This window comes from Centroberyx gerrardi, chromosome 8 (genome assembly GCF_048128805.1).
Source record: "Centroberyx gerrardi isolate f3 chromosome 8, fCenGer3.hap1.cur.20231027, whole genome shotgun sequence".
Classification (NCBI taxonomy): Eukaryota; Metazoa; Chordata; class Actinopteri; order Beryciformes; family Berycidae; genus Centroberyx; species Centroberyx gerrardi.
The window spans coordinates 21157281-21176823 of record NC_136004.1 but is presented as its reverse complement, the minus strand read 5'-3'; the positions used below and the strand labels follow the sequence as shown (position 1 = coordinate 21176823).

General features: G+C 43.5%; 1 protein-coding gene across 1 annotated transcript in view; it reads left to right on the top strand.

The window, feature by feature from the left end:
• ghra (growth hormone receptor a) overlaps positions 1 to 19197 on the top strand; it is a 51737-nt gene extending 32540 nt beyond the window's left edge. The window contains exons 3-10 of the mRNA XM_071894754.2: positions 12757 to 12886; positions 13033 to 13202; positions 14411 to 14589; positions 15546 to 15699; positions 15844 to 15934; positions 16126 to 16195; positions 16857 to 17092; positions 17768 to 19197. Coding sequence (XP_071750855.2) covers positions 12757 to 12886; positions 13033 to 13202; positions 14411 to 14589; positions 15546 to 15699; positions 15844 to 15934; positions 16126 to 16195; positions 16857 to 17092; positions 17768 to 18572 — 1835 coding nt within the window. The 3' untranslated portion in view covers positions 18573 to 19197. The remainder of the gene's footprint in view (positions 1 to 12756; positions 12887 to 13032; positions 13203 to 14410; positions 14590 to 15545; positions 15700 to 15843; positions 15935 to 16125; positions 16196 to 16856; positions 17093 to 17767) is intronic.
• The last annotated feature ends 346 nt before the right edge of the window (positions 19198 to 19543 follow it).

The window sequence follows — 19543 nt, the reverse complement described above, 5'->3', positions numbered from 1 at the left end:
TTTTCACAATGTATGCTCAGAGTTTGTCCAGTCAGTGCAGAACACAATCATGAAATTGGGCTGAGAGTAATAGCCTTGTGATGAATTGGCATCTGCTTCGATGGACTCGAGCCATTGCAACTGGAACTGGGTGAAAGTGTGCAGTCCTGCAGCCTTGGCCCGGGCCTCCAGAATGCTTGTTTATTTAAAGTATATGCTAGAATAGTGCATGATTTAAAAAAAAAAAAAAAAAGTCAAGATACAGGAACTCCCAAGAATGGATCGCAACTGCTGCTTTCTTTGTCAAAACAATGTCTCATTAAAAAAGAAAGTTTGAGTTTGATTCTTGGGTGCTGCTGTCTCCCCAGTCTTGGGAGTAGTATTCTTTCTTTGCAGTTTGGACAAGCAACCAATTCCTATGAGAACCTTTACAGTAGTAAGGGCCTGATTTAGACTGCGGGAAGTTACGTGGGTCGAATTGAGATACGCACATTTGAGCTGTTTCTATTCAGACTTAGGCTATTTGATGTACACACTGAGGATTTTAGACATGCCTTTGCTTGCACACAGGCTTAGTGAACAGGTTGGCTTATTTGTCCTTCAAACTGGTATGGTGGAAAATCAGGCCGTGGATTTTCTGCTTTTCATGTCCTTAAGTTGAGGCATTGCCTTCAAATATCATGCGCCTGTAATTCAGTTTTGGTAAGGATGACGTGCAAAGACTGAATTTGCAAAATGCCCTTGGGACATAAATTGGAATAAACCACATATTTTTTTTATAACACATAATTTGCTTTACAAAATCTGAAATGATTTAAGTTATTCTGCATTGTTGCCTACAAGAAATTGCTGAATTATTTTTATATCAAAAATTATTTTTATACCAAAAGATGAGTTTCTTAATGGCAGCTGCTTTCTGCTCAACTCACCGACAAGCCACTCTCCATCTGCATTGCTTGTTGCATTGAAACTTTGTGCAAACACTTATTTGGGTCATTTCTGTATGATATGCCAAATCAATTCTAGTTGAAGGAGTGTTGTATTTTTCTCTTGTTGTGAATTTGTTCTTATGCACTTGGCGTCTTGATGATCACACGCACACAACTGATGGCACCGATAACAACATAATGGAATCCGTCCTTGAGTGTGCGTCTTTGCCCATCAGTGTCTAGCCAATATATTCATGGGTGCATCTGCTCACAGCCATTAAGAACTGACAGCATGAGACAGAGGCCTGTCTCATGCTGTCAGGCTGTCATGTACCTTTCTTTCTTGATGATCCCTTCAAAACAAGAGCCCATAAATGGCAGGACACGTCTTGTTTGTGTGCTTGTGGAGAGTCATCAAATAGCTTTAAATACCATTCCAATTATTCATAGTCCAATTAACAGCATTGCACAGTCCAATTAATTTCCTTGAAGTTTTTATGACTCATTTCATAGTGTGCAGATTTCTTGTTTTGAGGGTTTGGCCTTTCATGTGCGCATGAAAAAGAGCCTACAAATGGACTTAAGTCAGAAACTACTTATCATAATGTGAAGGTGGACATGCCTGGATTTAAATATTCATCACCGCAAATGCACATCTTGCAGGAGGCCGTGCTTCTCTGCATGTAAGTTCAGGTTTGGAATCAGTGTAGTGGGGTGCATGTGGAAAAAATATTCTAGAATGGACATTATGATTGGAGATGATTGGTTTTATTTTTGTTTCTGTGTATTTATGTTATTCCTTTATTTACTCATCTCTGTGTGTGTGTGACTCATTGCTTGTGTGTGTGTGTGTGTTTGTGTGTTTTATTATAAGACTTGGAAGATTTCCTCACCTTATGGCTTTAATCAAATATTCATTTACATCTGCATGAGTATTGGCAAGTATTCTCAAATGCAGTGAACATTGAGGCTAAACCCTGCCTGGTTGTGGTTTAGGCCAAGTATTAGCCGACTGAGTCAAGTTTTGAGGAAAATAAACAGCTCAATGGGCTGATATGGCACTAGTGTGTGAGAACATCGATTCAATTAACATGCGTTGTGTACATGTGTTTCTTTCTGCTCCACAGTTTTGATGGTTGAATGTAACCAGTTTGGCTTGTCCCTGCTTGAAGATTTATGGTGCAAGTCTGGTGCCACAGCCACTAAACTTTTATTTGCACTGTTGTCAAGGAAACTGTGGTTTTGTTATAATTGTTTTGACCTTATTGAATGTACAGATTTTGGTTGTGGATTGACAGCTCTCCCCTCCTGTGTGAGCGCCCACTGCACCATGGGCCAATGGTTAACAGGCTAAATGCAAGCGCTCCCATTTGGATTAAGCTGTCACGGTTATAGGCAGCTGTTGGCATTCTGATAAGGAATTAATGACTGTAATAGGTCTTTGGCTGAGTATGAGAAATTCTCAGTAATTGCTCTTGCTTTCGGTCACGGTTTGGAAAAAGAGAGCTTGTGTTGGGGAGAGGAGGCACATCGGGTAAGGTACGTAGTTTTGTTGTTTTTTTTGGTTTAAGAATCAGAGTCAGAGGTGATTTGTTTCCTGATAAGCTACTACCATAGCAGTGTTTCCCCTATATGCTCCAAATGGGAGCGCTTATATTATTTTGCGCTACGGACGCTTCATATCCAGGTCAATTCACACACCTGTGAGTAAAGCAGTAAGTTTACTGTGAGTAAACAAGAAACTTTGCACTTACCTGATAATGTCAGCACAGCGATTATAACAACAAGCACCGGGTAGATGTCAACAATGAAGCAAGCAATGCTGACCAGATGCTGACCGATGCACCCATTGTTTTCTTCTTCCTGGAGGCGGGCCTTACTATGCGCGAGGGCCACCGTGACACGCGAAAGCTGTCAATCTCAAAGACAACTGACAGATTCCCTCACAGAGATATTAACGTTACATATTATTTGGATAGGATTCCCTTAAAGAAACGTCATAAATGTAAGTTATTTTATCATTGAAAATGTCATTACATTTAAGTAAATTAACACTGTTTGATAATACAACAGTGTGGTGATGCAAGTTAATTCTGGAAAAAAGGACAGTTAAGAATGAATAATTGGAAGAATGAATGACAGCTAGCTAGCTGCTAGCTAACACCCAGTGGATGTAAACGTCACCCAGTGGGTGATATGGGTCACACATAAACTAATAGCTTGTTTGTCAAATCACATGTTTGAATTTTCAGATGAGTTTAAATGACTGGCTGATCAAAAGAAGAAGGAGAAGTGATGACCGTGGTGATGAGGAGGAGGTTAGTTAGGTAAAGTTAGGGGGGAGGAGAAGTGGGTCTCTCTGCTGTCTGGCAGCAATGTTTTGAAAGGGGAGCAAATGGATACACAATTTTTTGGAGATACCAAGTTTTTAAGTGGTTTTACATGTTGCCAAATACAATTTTATTGACTGTATCTCCTACTAGACAGGACAGGCGGTGAGGCAGGGAAGCTCAGAGGTGAGTGGAGGCCAGAGCAGAGGAAGTGAAGGAGAAGCAGGACAGGAGCATAGAGGAGAGGAGCAAAGTGCAGCTGCTGCTGCTGTTGCTGTACCAGGAGGAGCGAGAGGTAGGAGGACCAGAAAGAGCAGGACCAATAAGAGCAAGACCGGCTGCCGCTACAGCACGCCCGAGTACTCATAGGCAATCTGGTTTTGATCCGGGGTGGGTGGAGAACCCAAGATTCAAGCCTTGGCTGTACTATACAGCTGACCATGGCGAGTACCACATCTAACATATGGAGCAGTTTGGGGCTTGATCTCTCAGATGTTTTAACAATCATATCAAATCAAATTTTTGTGCACGCGTGCGCTTCACCTCCGCTGCTACAACTCCATCCTAGGGGAAACACTGCATAGACAAGTGGTAACATGTGAAAACGTGAGCTTGTCAGTTTCAGAAGTTACATGTTGTGATGTCCTCTCTTATATAAAACAGGGCCCACCAGTTATGTCAGTACACTGATATTATCAGCAAAATTGATTTCACTGGTAATCTACCTATACTGTTCACACACAAAACAATTGATTTCAGCGCAGTCATAGGATGTTATGTTGTGATCATATTTACAGTAAAAGCACTAGTGTAAAACAGACCATATGTCTACATACACTTTAATGTAAATGAATTGGTAAAACAACACAGAGAGTTTTGAGCGCAGTGTCTTTGCCCTTAGGCCTTTTAACCCTACCTGACTTTGAATTTGTCCAAAAGCGGCAGTAAATAGCTTTATCTCTGTGGGTTTTGATAAGCTCCCAGACAACAGGTGATAGCCAGGTAAGGTTAAACAATCAAACTTTCAGACCGGTGCAGCTCCTTCCATTGTTTGATTGGTTTCCAACAAGAGTTGTGGTAGCCCTGGTCTTCCTCAACAACCGTTAAACATCTGTAAACAAAAAGCAGCCGCTGATAGCATGAGCAAACACACGCAGCCTGCACATTTCTCAGGCTTGCCACTGTATAGCCACCGATCCTGTCACCTGCTCTCCCCACTTGGGTTTGTATTTGAAACGGTCCGTGTTTGACCTTTTACCCACCACTCTCCTTCAGTCACATGCAGGATGTTGCAGAAATCATCCCATCTTGTGGAGTAGTTGAGTAACCCTTAACACTGTGCTTTTGGGGTTGTTTTCAGAATATTTTGGCAGTTGCTCCTGGGTGAACTTAAAGAGCCTTCCAGGAAGTTTTTCTTTTTTTTGTTTTTTTGGGGTTTTTTTCTGGATAGCCAGCCGCTTAACAAGCATAGAGGAGACGTTTGGAGATGCGCCTCTATAATTAAAGGTTTACCAGAGTTATTATAGTCTATGTTAGTCATTTGTCTTTCTCTATCTCTGTCTATCTCTCACACACACACACTCCCTCTCTCTCTACCCCACTCACTCTCTTGAGTGTCTGTCTATCTGTGTCTCAGGAGGACTTGCTCTTCAGGCCCATTGATCCTGTTGAGTGAGGCTCATCTGTGTGCTTGTTCTCCGGCCACAGAGGCGGTAACCAGTGGTAACCACGCAGAGGTTTGGTCTGCCTGGGCCGTACACACACAATCTACAATTACATCTCCTTCAAAGAGAAGCAGTGGGTGTGTTTGCTCTGAGCAGCGCAGTTGGGCCAAGTGTGGGATACACTGTCTGAAGTTAGACACAAAGTTGGAAACTTAGAAAGCAAGGGAGATATGGAAAGTGTAGATGGTGGGAGGGAGAACACATGGTGGGACGATGGAGGAAGGCTCTGTGATGGAAAGGGAGTTAGATGAAACTGGAGTTCATCAAAATGGAAAGGTTTATAGGCAGCGGGGTGGATTGAGGCGCGCTGCAGTTATAGGAAAAAGTTAAAGGAACACATCTTAGGCCCATGTTGCATAAGAAGTGCAGCGTTGTGTTGATTTAACCAAGAGGAGTGTAGATTGTAACATAAACAGCTGCAGGGACGTGCAGGCCCACTGCTCACAGAGGGATCTAACACTTCGGTGTGAGGCCTCACAGTCAGAGGCTGAACTCAACGTGTTGCCTCGTCCCGTGTGAAAACGTCTGACTCAGTGCTGAAGTGCCGGGCTCAGTGTAGTGGAATAGGTCAAATCAAAGAAACAGAGAGAGAGAGAGATTTTGTATGTGAGCATAGTTGTACGTGTGTGTGTGTGTGTGTGTAAGTCTGGTGTCCATTCCTGTAACCCAACGCCCCCCTCGCCCCTCTACTCATCTATATTTACTCTCACTTGGACTTAATATGACATAACTAAGCCAATCCTGTGGGCTGTGATAGCATTAGAGGAGATCAGCATCATTAGTTCAGGCCAATAAATGGCTGGGAGCAGCCTAAGCTGACTGGGTCACCGCATGTGAGGCTGGACAGGCCAGGCTGTGTCTGTTAGACTTCAAAGCGATGGGTACTGATGGGGATAATGAGTATCAGATGGAGAGAAGCGTAGTTTGTCAACCTGGGGTCCCAAACTGGAAAAGGGAAGAAAGGCACGGCTCTGTTGTGTGCAGCTGGGATGAAAGGCAGGACTTGTTCAAGGAGTGGGACAAGGGCACTTTTCATAATCCTGTGCCCGGTTTTGTATTTTAGGTGGGAGGGCAGTGTGTTTGCACGTGTGTGTTAAACTGAGTGTGCATGTTGGCTGTTATTTATATCACCTGTTTGCATTCCCTTGTTTGTATCTTGTTGCAGTATCTCACCTTCCCCCCCCCCCCCCCCTCTCTCTCTCTCTCTCTCTCGCTCTCAACCCCATCCAAGAATGTCACATGGCCCCCTGACTCAACATTTTACCTCTGCTACCAAGACCAGAACGAGCGTTTTCATTTCCCTCTTTCCCCAAATTAAAATACAACTGTCTGTGCCATAGCAAGGCTCCAGGCTAAAACTAAAGGCCAAGCTGAGAACAAAAGTATGGAAAGAATTGTGAAATATAGGAAATGGCTGTGCGAATTTTCCAGATTTTGTGTCCCCCCCCCCCCCTCCTGTCCTTTCTCTCTCCCTCTTTTGCTCCTCTCTTTCTTTCTCTTCCTCACCATCCAGGACACGTTGCGTGTGGAAGACAAACGACGCTGTCTGCTGCACACGCATGTTGGTGCGTCTGTTGGTGTGTGCTGGAGAAAGTGCGTGCACAGGGTGTATGTATGTGTGTATTGGTGGTGGGGTATAAATGTGGGACTCGGCATTGGCAGACCGTCAGGCACTTTTACTCTTAGCACAATGCCAGTATGCGCTGCCAGTAACTCCATCTGTTAAACAGAAACACACACACATTCACTGATTATGCAGAAGAAAACGATTCGGATAATCTGGTAGTGAGATGGAAGTCAGAAGTCAGTGTTTTTTAACAGTTTTTTACACACATGTCTGATTACGTATCTGACTGAAAGTGTTTGTGTGTGTGTCTAGTCTAGAAATGTAATGCCTTCGGCCTTCATCATGGCTGTCAATGCCAAGCAGAGCGGTGCTTTGAAGAGCGTGGCTTGAGTGATAGATGTTCCATCAGAAAAGTTCAGATTTCAGGAGTGATCAGATGTGTCCTTCCCATACATTATTAACAGTGTGTTATTATCTCAGTTAACATGATCAGACATTATGCTCGCCTTGTTAGGCTTGTATGTAAACTGATCTCTCACTATCTTTCTATCTCTCTATCTCTCTCCCTCTCTCTCCAACACACACTTACACAGACTCACACACAGACTTGCGGTGGTAAGTCTGCGTTGAGTGGCATGTAATTGTGTTTGTGCTCTTGACAGTCAGTTGACAGAAGAATACGAGCTGTGTGTCTGAGTGAGGAAATTGGGGACAACAGGTTCCTCTGTTCACTGTGTGTCTGTGTGTGTGTGTGTGTGTGTGTGTGTGTGTGTGTGTGTATGTGTGTACGAGTGTTTTCTCCACAAACAAGGGCAATCAAATCAATTTATCTGCTAATAACATGACAGAGAAACACTCACCGTCTGTGTGTCCATTGTGTGTGTATGTGTGTGTGTGTCTATGTCTATAAAAACACCCACCTATGCACACACACACGCACACACACACACCTACAGCCCCAAGAAGCAGAGTGATAGATCTAGTTGATTGTTGTATGTTTTTCTGCCGGTGTCAGAGGTTAGACTGTGAGCAGATTTTTTTCAGATTTATCTGTCACTAAGTAGGAAAAAATAAGGTAGGCCTACTGTTTCATGGATGTTTTACCATCAAAACAAGGCCATAATAATAAGTCCATAATAATTTATGCACTATAAAATGTCACAGTGCCCCATCATGAGAAACAGGATGTAATCGGTTACATGACTGATCGTCTGAAACTGTGTTGAACAATCAATTTGACTTTTAGCTCTCATGAGTTTAATTCCAAAATGCTATATCTCCAATTTTTCTGATACATAATAAATATAGATGATTTCATTCTCCAAAGTGTTTCTGTTTTGTAGGCAAAAGACTGATATTGGCTAATAACTTAAATGATGAATTATAACTTCTATAATCCATAAAATAACACACACATACTCACTCACTCTCTCTCTCTCTTTCTGTCAGTCTCTCATCCTCCCCTCCCCTCTCTCCTTTTAGCTGCCTTTTTAAGCGTTATTAACCTCAGCGCTGACTTACATCTGCAAATGAGCTGGAAAAAGTGGTAATTCACAGGATCAGCCCCATATCCCTCTCGCTCTTCGCGACAATTAGTCAAGCGTTTCACAATATGGTCACTGATAAAGCCTGATTGCTCCTTTCTCACTGCCTTTTTAATGCTGTTCACCAGCTGGCACAATGGCTGGGGAAAAGTGCTTTATTTAGGCGTTTTAGTGGATTTTAAACCTTAATGGCTAAAGCTGATGTCTAGGCAGATAGGCACAAGCGGTTTCCTAGCTACTCTGTATGGACTGATAAAGACAGGAAGCGAACCTAAGAGCTGTTTTTCAGTTTAAGGAGCACACACAGCCCAGAAAGACAGGCAGATGCAGGGACGGCCAGAGACAAGTACACACACACACACACACACACACACACACACACACTCACACACACTCACACACACACACTTAGATAAGAAGAACAAAAATGTCCGTAAATCATAGAACAAGATTGTTTCATCTCATAAATGGAGCAGTGTTTTCTCTCTCTTTAGCCGAAGGCTTTCCCCCCGCTGCTCATTACGTGGCAGTTGGCAGGTACAGGCAGGATTTAGCTTCCCATCATTGAAAGTATGTGATGGTTATGTACTAGTACGTATAAATATGTAGACAGTTGGAGGCACTGCGACAAAACTGCCAGCCTTTGCAAGACGAGTAATTAGACATCATGCTGTCAAGACATTGCCTGCTGGCTGGTGAACCGGTTACAACTTGAATAATTGCTGTTTTTTTGCCACATTATGTAGAAAGTCCTGTAATACGTCTTTTACTTAGAGCATAAATCCAGAATGAGATGTGCAATACTGATACATTTTATATTAAAGAAGTTGATCATGGTACAATATGTTGATGGAATGGTACATTACATTTACTTATTCTCATTTATTTCCCAAAAAGTTATAAATTATAAAGCCAAATCTGCTATGCTGACAATTTGTTACTATACATGACCGCAGTTTGTTATGTTACCGTCATCCGTAAACTAGCCTGGTTATATTAAAGGGCGACTATTGGCGACCAGAAGGAATTGCAACATTGATGTAACTGATCTCCTACACAAGTCTCTGCTGCCCCCCTCCTGTCCCCTTGAATTACAGAAGCCTGTTGTCACACTTTCTCTACAGAGACAAGAAAGCTAGCTAATGAGAGCTGAAATCCAACAAAAACAGCTAGTGAAGGGGTAAAATATCATGATGCAAAATGCTGTAATAATAATAACATGGCTTTGTCTTTTTTTGGCTTGAGAGCAAGGCTTTTAAGGGGATTGGGAGTGTCTTGAAATTCCAGTGGGCGGGGAGTTTTGTTCCAAAACTGAGAATAGAAGCTGGAAAGCTAGTTTTGAAAGCCAGAAATCACAGCACTTGACAAAGTAATTGATGAGTCATCGGTGTTGATCAATGTCCCTATCAACCCCCCTACAGCACAACTGTATGTCAGACACAAGACTTATCTCACATGTCAACAACCAAACCAGGAAATAAATATACAGCATGAGTGACTGAGTGTGAGAGAGGGAGAGGCTGAGAATTAGCTGAGAATGTGAGTCTCTCCAGGTGTTTCTGCATAACCTTCCACCTCTGACACATTTTAGTTTCGACTGCAGCCTGAGCCATCCAGAGTCAGGTTCAAAAATGCAAACAACTTTAAAAAATGACTGTGGCCCCTGACCTTTACTAACAGGGCCCCATTCTTTATGGAGATATCCTGCTTTCAAAACACTGCCTGTCTGCTTTCTAGTCTTCTCCGCCCAGACTAGACCAACTGTGGTGAGATGACATTTAGAAAAAGTAAATATGTTTATGTCTTTTAATTTGGGGAACTTCCCAGCAGCTGACATGCAGCAAAATTGTAAAATGAACACAGCGAAGATGGCAAATGACAAAATCGATGAATAACATTGTAAGGAACAAAAATAAATGAAAAAATTGTGTTGGTTGAAATTGTTGATGAAATTACGCATCAACATTCCCTCAAGCACAAGCTTGAGGGAATGTTGATGGATAATTTAATTATTATTAAGAGATGTATGATAGTCTAAAGACATGTGTTTGCCAAGGCTTAATGATTTCTACTAAAGGTGTGATATCATTTTGTTGCTTAATTGTTTCTCAGGAAAAAAAAAAAGTATGTAAGCTGTTCTGCTATAGTTTCAGATTCCCGTTGGCATCTCGTGGCTGCAGAAAGCTCTTTGATGGAGGCAGCAGGAATTTGTTGGATGGGGGAGGGAGGGAGAGTTGAAATAGCAAAGCTCTGGGAAGAACGACAGTGTGCAGGAGATGAAGGGAGGGAAGGTGGGAAAGGGGGAGAAAAAGAGGGAGAGAGAGGCACGGCTACGTAGGAATGCAATGAAATATGAGGTTTGCATTGGCATCGCATAGAAAGTAAGGCAAGTGGTCGAAGTAGTGATTTACAGTATATTCTGAGTGAATAACTGAATGACAAGTATGTGCGTTCGCTGCAGAGCGGCAGTTGTGGAAGACAGTGGTGCAGCACGTAATGCATGGTGGGGTGGGGCTGACCGTTTTTGTTGGAGGCGTCTGTGTGGTTAGAAGTGTGTTCAGGTTCAGTGGCAGACAATGTGTGTTAGTGTTTATCTGTGTGTGTGTGTGTGCGCGCACGGTGTATGCACATCTTGCTGACATCCTATCTCATCTTGTTTTAAGTAAGTCTCAGTTCTGTGGAACTCAGCGCTAACTAGTTGAGTCTGTGTGAGAAGGGATGGAGATTGTTTCTATTTAATGTTTAAAAACTCGCTGTCCTATCTATGATGCCTTGCTGTTTCTGTCATTTGCTGAGTATTGCTCTGGTCTCTCTCTAGGTCTCTCTTGCGTGTGTGTGTGTGTGTCAAGCATGTTTACATTCTGGGTCTGCGTGTGATTTATACTGCAGCCAGTGAGGAGAGAGCACAGATGGAGAGAGAGAGAGAGGGCAGAGCAGAAATCAATGATACCTTCAGTTGCTTATTTATGGTTGCACCAAAAGCCCGAGACTCTCAGCTGGATGAGAAACTGGCCTCTGACAGCAGAGGGAGGCGGTGGGGGATTGGTGATGAGGAGAGGCCGGGGTGGAAAGGGCTTAGTCAGGGCCGAAGGATGGAACAGAGGAGAAGCGAGGAGAGAGATAGTGTGAAATATGCGTGGATGGATCCATAATCAGACGGGCTATAAAGACACGGTGACGGAAATTGGATAATGGCTCTTTACGCAATATAACTCTGTGATTCAACAAGTTGTTTCCATACACACATACTTACATGCACACAGATAGATAGATAAGACAGATGACATGATGAAAGTTTACATTTCCATAAATTGTACACTAGATCTATGAGAACTAGATCATTGCCTTTCAAACAGTGTTTTCTCCCACCACCCGAAGGCGTTTCCACCACTGCTCATTACATGGCTTTCATCAGAAAGTAGTGTGTTTTTCTCATGGCAGTCGGCAGCTGCAGGTAGGACGTAACTTCCCATCACTGAAAGTATGTGATGGTTGTATTAGTATGTGTAAGTATGTAGAAAGTCGGGAGTAAGGCCCTGCGACAAAATTGCCGCCACATGCTACTGAAGAATGACTGTGGAATTGGATAGCAGCTCTTACTATGTCCTTCAACAAGTTGTTTTCATACTTAAGAGCCATATGTGCTTGGAGACCTTCCTGTACAGCAAGAGGAACACTTCATATTAAAGGGGCCATAAGTAAGAATTTTACTGCCCCATTGCTCAAAATGACCATAATATATCTGCGGGGAGTTGATAGGGTTGTTGATCAATACCAGTCGCTCCTTGATTACTTTGCCAGATACTGATATTTCTGCCTGTCAAAACCCACTTTCTGGCTTCTAGTGTTTTGGGACAAAAACTCCTTGACACTACCAATCTCTTCTCCCCCACCCTATACTCTCATTTTGAGCTCCTCAAAGATGGAGGACAGTGCTACGAGCGAGCAACTGGCATCGCATTTCAGTTACGAAGCTACAAAGGCTAATAAGCCTGACAAAACAGTGTTATTATTACAGTATTTTGCATTGTGATATAATCTGACTTCACTAGACGTTTCCGTTGAATCTCTGCTCTAATCAGATAGTTTACTCGTCTCTGTTGTGAAAATGTGACTTTATTGTTTGTGTCAATTACAGGCTTTGACAGTTTAAGGGGATGGGAGGGGTGGAGATGGAGGTGTTCCAGACACTTATATCGATGTTGAAGACAATGGAGTAGAAGTGCTGCTGGGTCTTTGTGGTGATCACATACAGGTGCTCTTTGGATACTTCAGGTGTTCTGTGCTTATTCCATCTTGTGAAGGGCTCATTGCATGAGTGGAATATGGTCTCAATAAAAAATGTAGAATGCAAGTCTCCTTCAAAAACGATCCAAGGCACACTGTAGGGTTTGTGCAAAATTAAAATGCCTTTATTTTACATGGCAATATGTATTTAAAATGACCAACGCGTTGCGACCGACATAGGTCTTCATCAGGGTCGTATCGATGTTGTTGCAATTCCTACTGGTCTTCATCAGGGTCGTATCGATGTTGTTGCAATTCCTACTGGTCGATTTAAGTAAATGTTCCCTTTTCTGTTTGGTTTTTTTATTAGCCTAATGGAATCTAACTCTCTCTCTCTGTCTTTGTTCTCTCTGATCCTTCCCTCTCTCTTTGCCTTTCTCTCTCTCTGTCTCTCAGCTCCCTTTGAACCTCATTTCACAAAGTGTATATCGAGGGAACAGGAGACATTCCGCTGTTGGTGGAGCACAGGCAGCTTCCACAACCTGTCCTCCCCCGGAGCACTCAGAGTCTTCTACCTAAAGAAAGAGTGAGTCTGCTTTGCTTCTCTGTCCCACTTTACCTGGGGTTTACTCACAGGCAAAAGGTGACCATACAATAGTAATACTAAACATCTGTGATCACTGTCCTCGTCTTTCTCTTCCCTCCTCTATTGTTTCCCCTCTCCTCTCTCAGTTCCCCCACCAGTGAATGGAAGGAGTGTCCAGAATATAACCATTCAAAGAGGGAATGCTTTTTTGACACAAACCACACATCCATCTGGATCCCCTACTGCATGCAGCTGCGCACTCAAAACAACATCACCTACTTCAACGAGGATGACTGCTTCACTGTGGAGAATATCGGTTAGTGGCCAAGCCTGGAACCGGGGGATTTCAGAGTCCGTGTCCTCGTTTCCCTTCAAAATGTCCCATGCATTTTTGGCATCCATGTCTTTGGACTCGTCATCATGAACCATGTTCTAGATGTGCTGAAAAAGTAGCGTTGGAAATAGCAGTATTGGAGATTGAGGATTTTTGCAGGATGCTGAGTAGATTCATATACAGGGAGACAGAGCCAAATGGGTTGTGTGATAAACTGCTTGCACAGTGGGGAAAGGAAATGCCACTTGCTGCTGCGTATCAGCTCAACCAGACCCGGCAAATGTCACATGCTTGTCAATATCACAGCAAGTGTCAGATATTGAATACATGGTCCCAGCGTTTAGATGGTAAATGTTTGAACATCCAAGGGTCTTTATCTAGCAAAGACTGTAGAAGATGCTGATAGATGCGTCACGTGGGATTGTCATATGTTTGCTGATATCTCTTTCATCGAGTAACCTTCGTTTCTAAGCTGTATGCTTTCATGTATAGAAAATGGCTACCAACGTATATTTATAGATAACAGTGGGATGCTGTCTTCTCCACTACTGGACATACGTAGGTATAGGGGAAATGAACACAATATGAAAAGAGTACAAAGTGTGAAGCAAAACACTGAATCGATGTTGAGGATTAATGATGTTTATGATTACATTGATTATTTAGCAGAATTTCATTTTAGTTTAGTTTAGCTTATTAGTAAGTACTAATTAGATAAAAAAAAAAAAGAAGCTGTTTTTCAGGGGAGACCCGGCCAAGAAAGCAGTAACACATGCAGTTACAGACAAAAATACATATGATTAATAGATCCAAAGTCTAACGCAATTAACCAGTAAATGGTAGAAGCCTTCAAGGGGAAATATCAAAGAGAGAGAAAAACAACAGTACACAAGGGATACTATTAAAATAATTTAGCTCTGTGGGCTGAGATACACCATAGAGGCATATTACATTAGTGACTGCATCTGTATAAATTCTTTGAAATTCACCATTGACTAATGCAATATATATTTCCTTTGGTGGGCACTTTTATCCAGAGTGCCTTGCAGTATTAAAGCCATTACCAATTCAGCCATGCGTGATCAAGTGCGTTCAAAGCCATTTTTAAAGCCAAATGTATGTATGTCAAATCATCAAACTCTCTGTGTGTTCGTTCAAACTCTGTGAACTTTGCCGTTGTTTCCCGGCAGTGCGTCCCGATCCCCCAGTGGCCCTGAACTGGACCCTGCTGAACATGAGTCCTTCCAGGTTGCTCTACGACGTCATGATCCGCTGGGAGCCGCCGCCCACAGCAGACGTCACGGCGGGATGGATCCGTGTGGAGTACGAGATCCAGTACAGGGGGAGAAACAGCACTGACTGGGAAGCAGTGAGTTTCTCTCTCTCTGTTTCACTCTCCCTTACCCCCCCCCCCCCCCCCCCCACACCTCCCTCTCTATCTATCTCTTTTTTGCACACACACACACACACACTTGCACAAATACAGATATGCAGACCCAAGTTCACACACACTCTTGCGCATTCTTGAAAGTAATTTGGAGGCAGGTCACAGAGGCATAGTGTCATGTTTCCTTTCCCCTCCCCCTAAACTCCTGTGGCACACATACACACAGCACACAGACACAAACACACACACAGCGTTCCCTAGTCTGACTTATTACCCAGCAGTCAGTGTAGCTTTGTTGGCACTGCAGTGGAAACCAGAGCAAGGCCCTGTGGGAAAATGCAGCTTCGATGAAGGAGGCGAGGGGAGGGATTTGAAGGTCAGAGGTCATGGGACCTCTCACCTCCCCAGACTCACAGGCTCATAGTCATTACAGCCTGACCAGCCAGACTGAAACTGTCTTTAAGTCCTCCAGCACAACAGGCTCTTCTTCGACTAATGTATCTGAAATGCCTCACCAACTGCACCTTTGAAAAGGACACAGTTACAGTTACCAAAAATACACATACGTTTTGGCACCCCATTTAGCTCCAGTCAAATGTCTCTCCTCAAATACTTGAAGGGTTTCATTCCAAAATGCTACATATCCATTTTGGAAAGGTTTTTGTGCCTGAAATTATTTTTCAGGCAATATTTGAACAATGATTCTGTCCTCAAAAAATGAACTGTTTTATAAGCAGATGTCTTAAGACGACTCCTAACTTCAGTACTAACCCATAATGTGCTTAACTTTCATGCTGGGGGAGTGGGTGTCATTGTTTTTTTCTCATTAATTAAAACTGAGTAAAATCAATTTCCTGTCCTCTGCATCCCTCCATTTATTTTTTACCTTGTCTAACTCTCTGCCCCTCTCTCTCTCTCTCTCTCTCTCTCTGTCTCAGTTGGACGTGCAGGGCAGTACGAAGCAGTCAATCTACGGTCTGCACATAGGAGAAGAGTATGAGGTGCACATCCGCTGCAGGATGAAGGCCTTCACCAAGTTTGGAGAATTCAGCGATTCCATCTTCATTCAAGTGACTGAGATTCCCAGCAAAGGTAAGATCAGTGTGGCTCATATGGTTGGAGGAATTAATCTGTTGTTTAATGATGAAGGTGGTGGTGATGCTGCTGCTGCTGCTGATGTAGTGATGATGATGATGATGATGTTGATGGTGGGTTCTGCTCCTTATTCTGTTTTAGAGTCCACATTTCCAGTCACACTGCTTCTCGTTTTTGGGATTGTGGGCACCCTCATTCTCATCGTGCTGATCTTCATTTCTCAGCAGCACAGGTGAAAACAGACTCTCAGATGATGATAAGAATATATATGTGCCATTCTCTCTCTCTCTCTCTCTCTCTCTCTGTCTCTCACTCTCTTATATACACACACACACACACACACACACACACACACACACACACAATATTGACGACTGTTAAGAGATTATCTTCATCATGTCCTCCTCCTCTCCCTCTTCTCAGATTAATGGTGATTCTGTTGCCACCGGTTCCTGCACCCAAAATTAAAGGCATAGACCCAGAGCTTCTAAAGGTGACTGACTGTGTTGTTATACTGCATTTTCTACGTGTGTTTAGGTGCAAGCATGCCCATGCGTGTTTGTGCATATAGATGTGTTCATCTCCTCATGTGTGTGTGCATGTGTTTGGAGTAATGTATGCGGGAAGAGAAATTGTAAACATAAATAATTCACAGCAGCCAATACATGGAATTTCGAATTGCTCATTCAGCGAAGTGATTATACAAGGTATTGTGTAACCATTGTTTTCTAATCACACATCCACTGTAATTTTGATTAAAAACAGACATTGTTGCTTTTCTCCTGAAGTAAACAAGGACAGGAAGGCCATTGAGGGATAATAACAGGTGAAGAGGGCCTTGCTTCATCATTGTGTTGTGGGCGTGTTATTGCCAGATGTGGGATGTATTTAACCGGCTGCCTGTTTCTCCTTTCACAATAACATGACCCCCTGAACCACAGAGAAACTGTTGATCAGGCCCTAAAAGGAATAAATAAAATGATAATGCTGCTGTGCTATGGACAGACAAGAGCAGTACACACAAACAGAATTGGGCTTGCGAATGATGCATTTAAATATTTGCGCAGTAGTATGCAGGTCACAAGTATTGTTGAGAAGGTTTTTTTTTTTTCATTATGACTAACCCACACTCATACAAACTCATACAAATGCAGAAGGGGAAGCTGGAGGAGCTGAATTTCATCCTGAGCGGCGGCGGTATGGGTAGCCTGCCCCCCTACGCCCCAGATTTCTACCAGGACGAGCCCTGGGTGGAGTTCATCGAGGTCGACGCGGAGGATGCAGATCCGGGGGAGAAGGAGGGCGACCAGGGCTCAGACACCCAGCGGCTCCTGGGTCTGTCCCAGCCCGGCAGCCAGCACACACACATGGGGTGCTCCCATGCCATCAGGTACCGCAGAGATTCTCCTCTTTAATAGTGTTGTTGTCTTGCTGCTGGATGGCTCTGGAAATATAATAATAATAATAATGATAATAAACTTAATTTATACAGCACTTTTCAAAACAGAGTTACAAAGTGCTTTACAACAATAGAAATAGAGTTTAAAAAGTCAATATATGTCTTTCATCTCCTTATTTATTTATTTAGTAGTTTATTTGATAGGGACAGTTAACATAGTTACACTTCACACAACCCTAGTCCCTAGTCCCACTTTCCAACCAAATCCAAACTATCTAAATTGTCTTGTATAGGCTAATAAAAAATATAGAAATTTTAAAAAAATAGCCATTATACATCATCACAATTGCACAACATCACACAATGTGCACACATACCAACGCACGACAGCAACCAAGAGATTCAGAAATTCACCTACAATCCAACCAAGCAGTTGTTTTACGCCGTAATCAGTCAATCTTAAGATTAGCTATGATAATATAAAGACTGGCTACAAGTGAGTACAAGCCTGATTAGATTTCAGCCAGTTCTTTACTTCTGTGTTAAAATTTTTTGTATCCTTAATGTATTTTATTTCAGTTGGTAATTCCTTCTCTCCCTCTCTTTCTCCCTCTCTTTCTATCTCTCTCCCCCTGTCTCCCCCTCCCTCACCCTTCTGTCTGTCAGCTTCCCTGATGATGACTCCGGCCGGGCCAGCTGTTACGACCCAGATCTTCCCGACCAAGACACCCTCATGCTGATGGCCGCCCTGCTGCCAGGCCAGCCCGAGGACGCAGAAGCCTCCCTAGATGTTTTAGAGAGAAGTCCAGCAGCCCCAGAGAGAGGGGAGAGGCCGCTCGTCCACACCCAGCCTGGAGGACCTCAGACCTGGGTCAACACAGACTTCTACGCCCAGGTCAGCGATGTGATGCCCTCCGGAGGGGTGGTGCTGTCTCCTGGCCAGCAGCTCAGAACCCAGGAGAGCACCTCAGCCATGGAGGAGGAGACAAAGAGGAAGGGAATAGAGAACGGAGGCGGCGAGGAGACTGAGGCCAAGAAAGAAGGGAGGCAAAAAGAGCTGCAGTTTCAGTTGTTGGTGGTGGATCCTGAGGGAAGTGGCTATGCGACAGAGAGCAATGCCCGGCAGATTAGCACTCCCCCCACGTCCCCCATGCCCGGCGAGGGGTACCACGCCATCCCCCCTCAGCCCGTGGAGACCAAACCCCACCAGGAGGCCTTCCTGCCCCCGCCAGCCACAGTGGGGGAATACCAGTCCCCCTACATCCTTCCTGACTCCCCCCAGTCCCAGTTCCTCGCCCCCGTCTCGGACTACACGGTGGTACAGGAGGTGGACTGTCAGCACAGCCTGCTCCTCAACCCCCCTCCCCCCCAGTCTCCCCCTCCCTGCCTGCCTCAACACCCCCTCAAGGCCCTACCTGCCATGCCCATAGGGTACATCTCCCCAGACCTGCTGGGGAACCTCTCACCCTGAAATGACTATAAATCCCATAAGGCCTTTGGGTGTTGACCAGGAAGTCCCCTGTAGTCACAGACAGCCTGCTTCTACCTGATTCCTGCTGGAAACCAAATAACTCACAGCACACAGTGTGGATGAGACTGTACAGGCGTTGCTGAAAGGGAAGCTTGAAGAGCTTAAAAGCTATATTGTTGCTAAGACACTCACGACTAGAACTTGAGAAGAGGAGTTGCTGATAAAACAAATGATTTGGGAATTTTGGGAGCAATGAGAAAGGATTGTGTCAAACAACCAATTTAAACAGAGAGATGACTGGATGTGCTCCATCAAATCATTTGAAGCAGAGGTAGCCAAAAATATACAATCAAAAACCGAATGCACAGTTTCCTCTATTTGTTGACATCCATGTACCACACTTAAACAGATAATAAGCTGACACGCTCTATTTGTTGACATCCATGAACCACACACAAACAGATAATAAGCTGACATTCTGATTGTAATGAGTGAAAAAGCAACAGCTCGATGCTACATATGCTTTGGATTTCATTATGTCTTTGGCTAATTGTATATTGTTGAAGTCTTAATCTTACAGAAAGAAAACTGATGTCAATGTGTGATTGACTTGGAGAAGACAAGCACATTCTAATCACGTTCTTCACACCACACCTGTCTCATCATTATCTTTCACACCTCTTGCTGGCAGAGGTGTTGTGTCGGCCTGCGCTTCTCCCAACAAAGAGTTACAGAGAGAGGAGTCCGGCTGTTATTTTGTCACTCACTTAATTGTCACCTTATTACGCTTGGTGGCCTATTTTATATTCTTACCTTATCTTATATTTGTTATCTCACCAAGTCATCTTATTGGTGCCTCACCAGGGATATATTTTTATATAAAAGGCATTAGTTAAAGGAAAAATCCACCCTAAAACGCTAACACTGTTTAAAAAAAACAGCTATTTGTGATGTACCTTGCATTTCTGGGT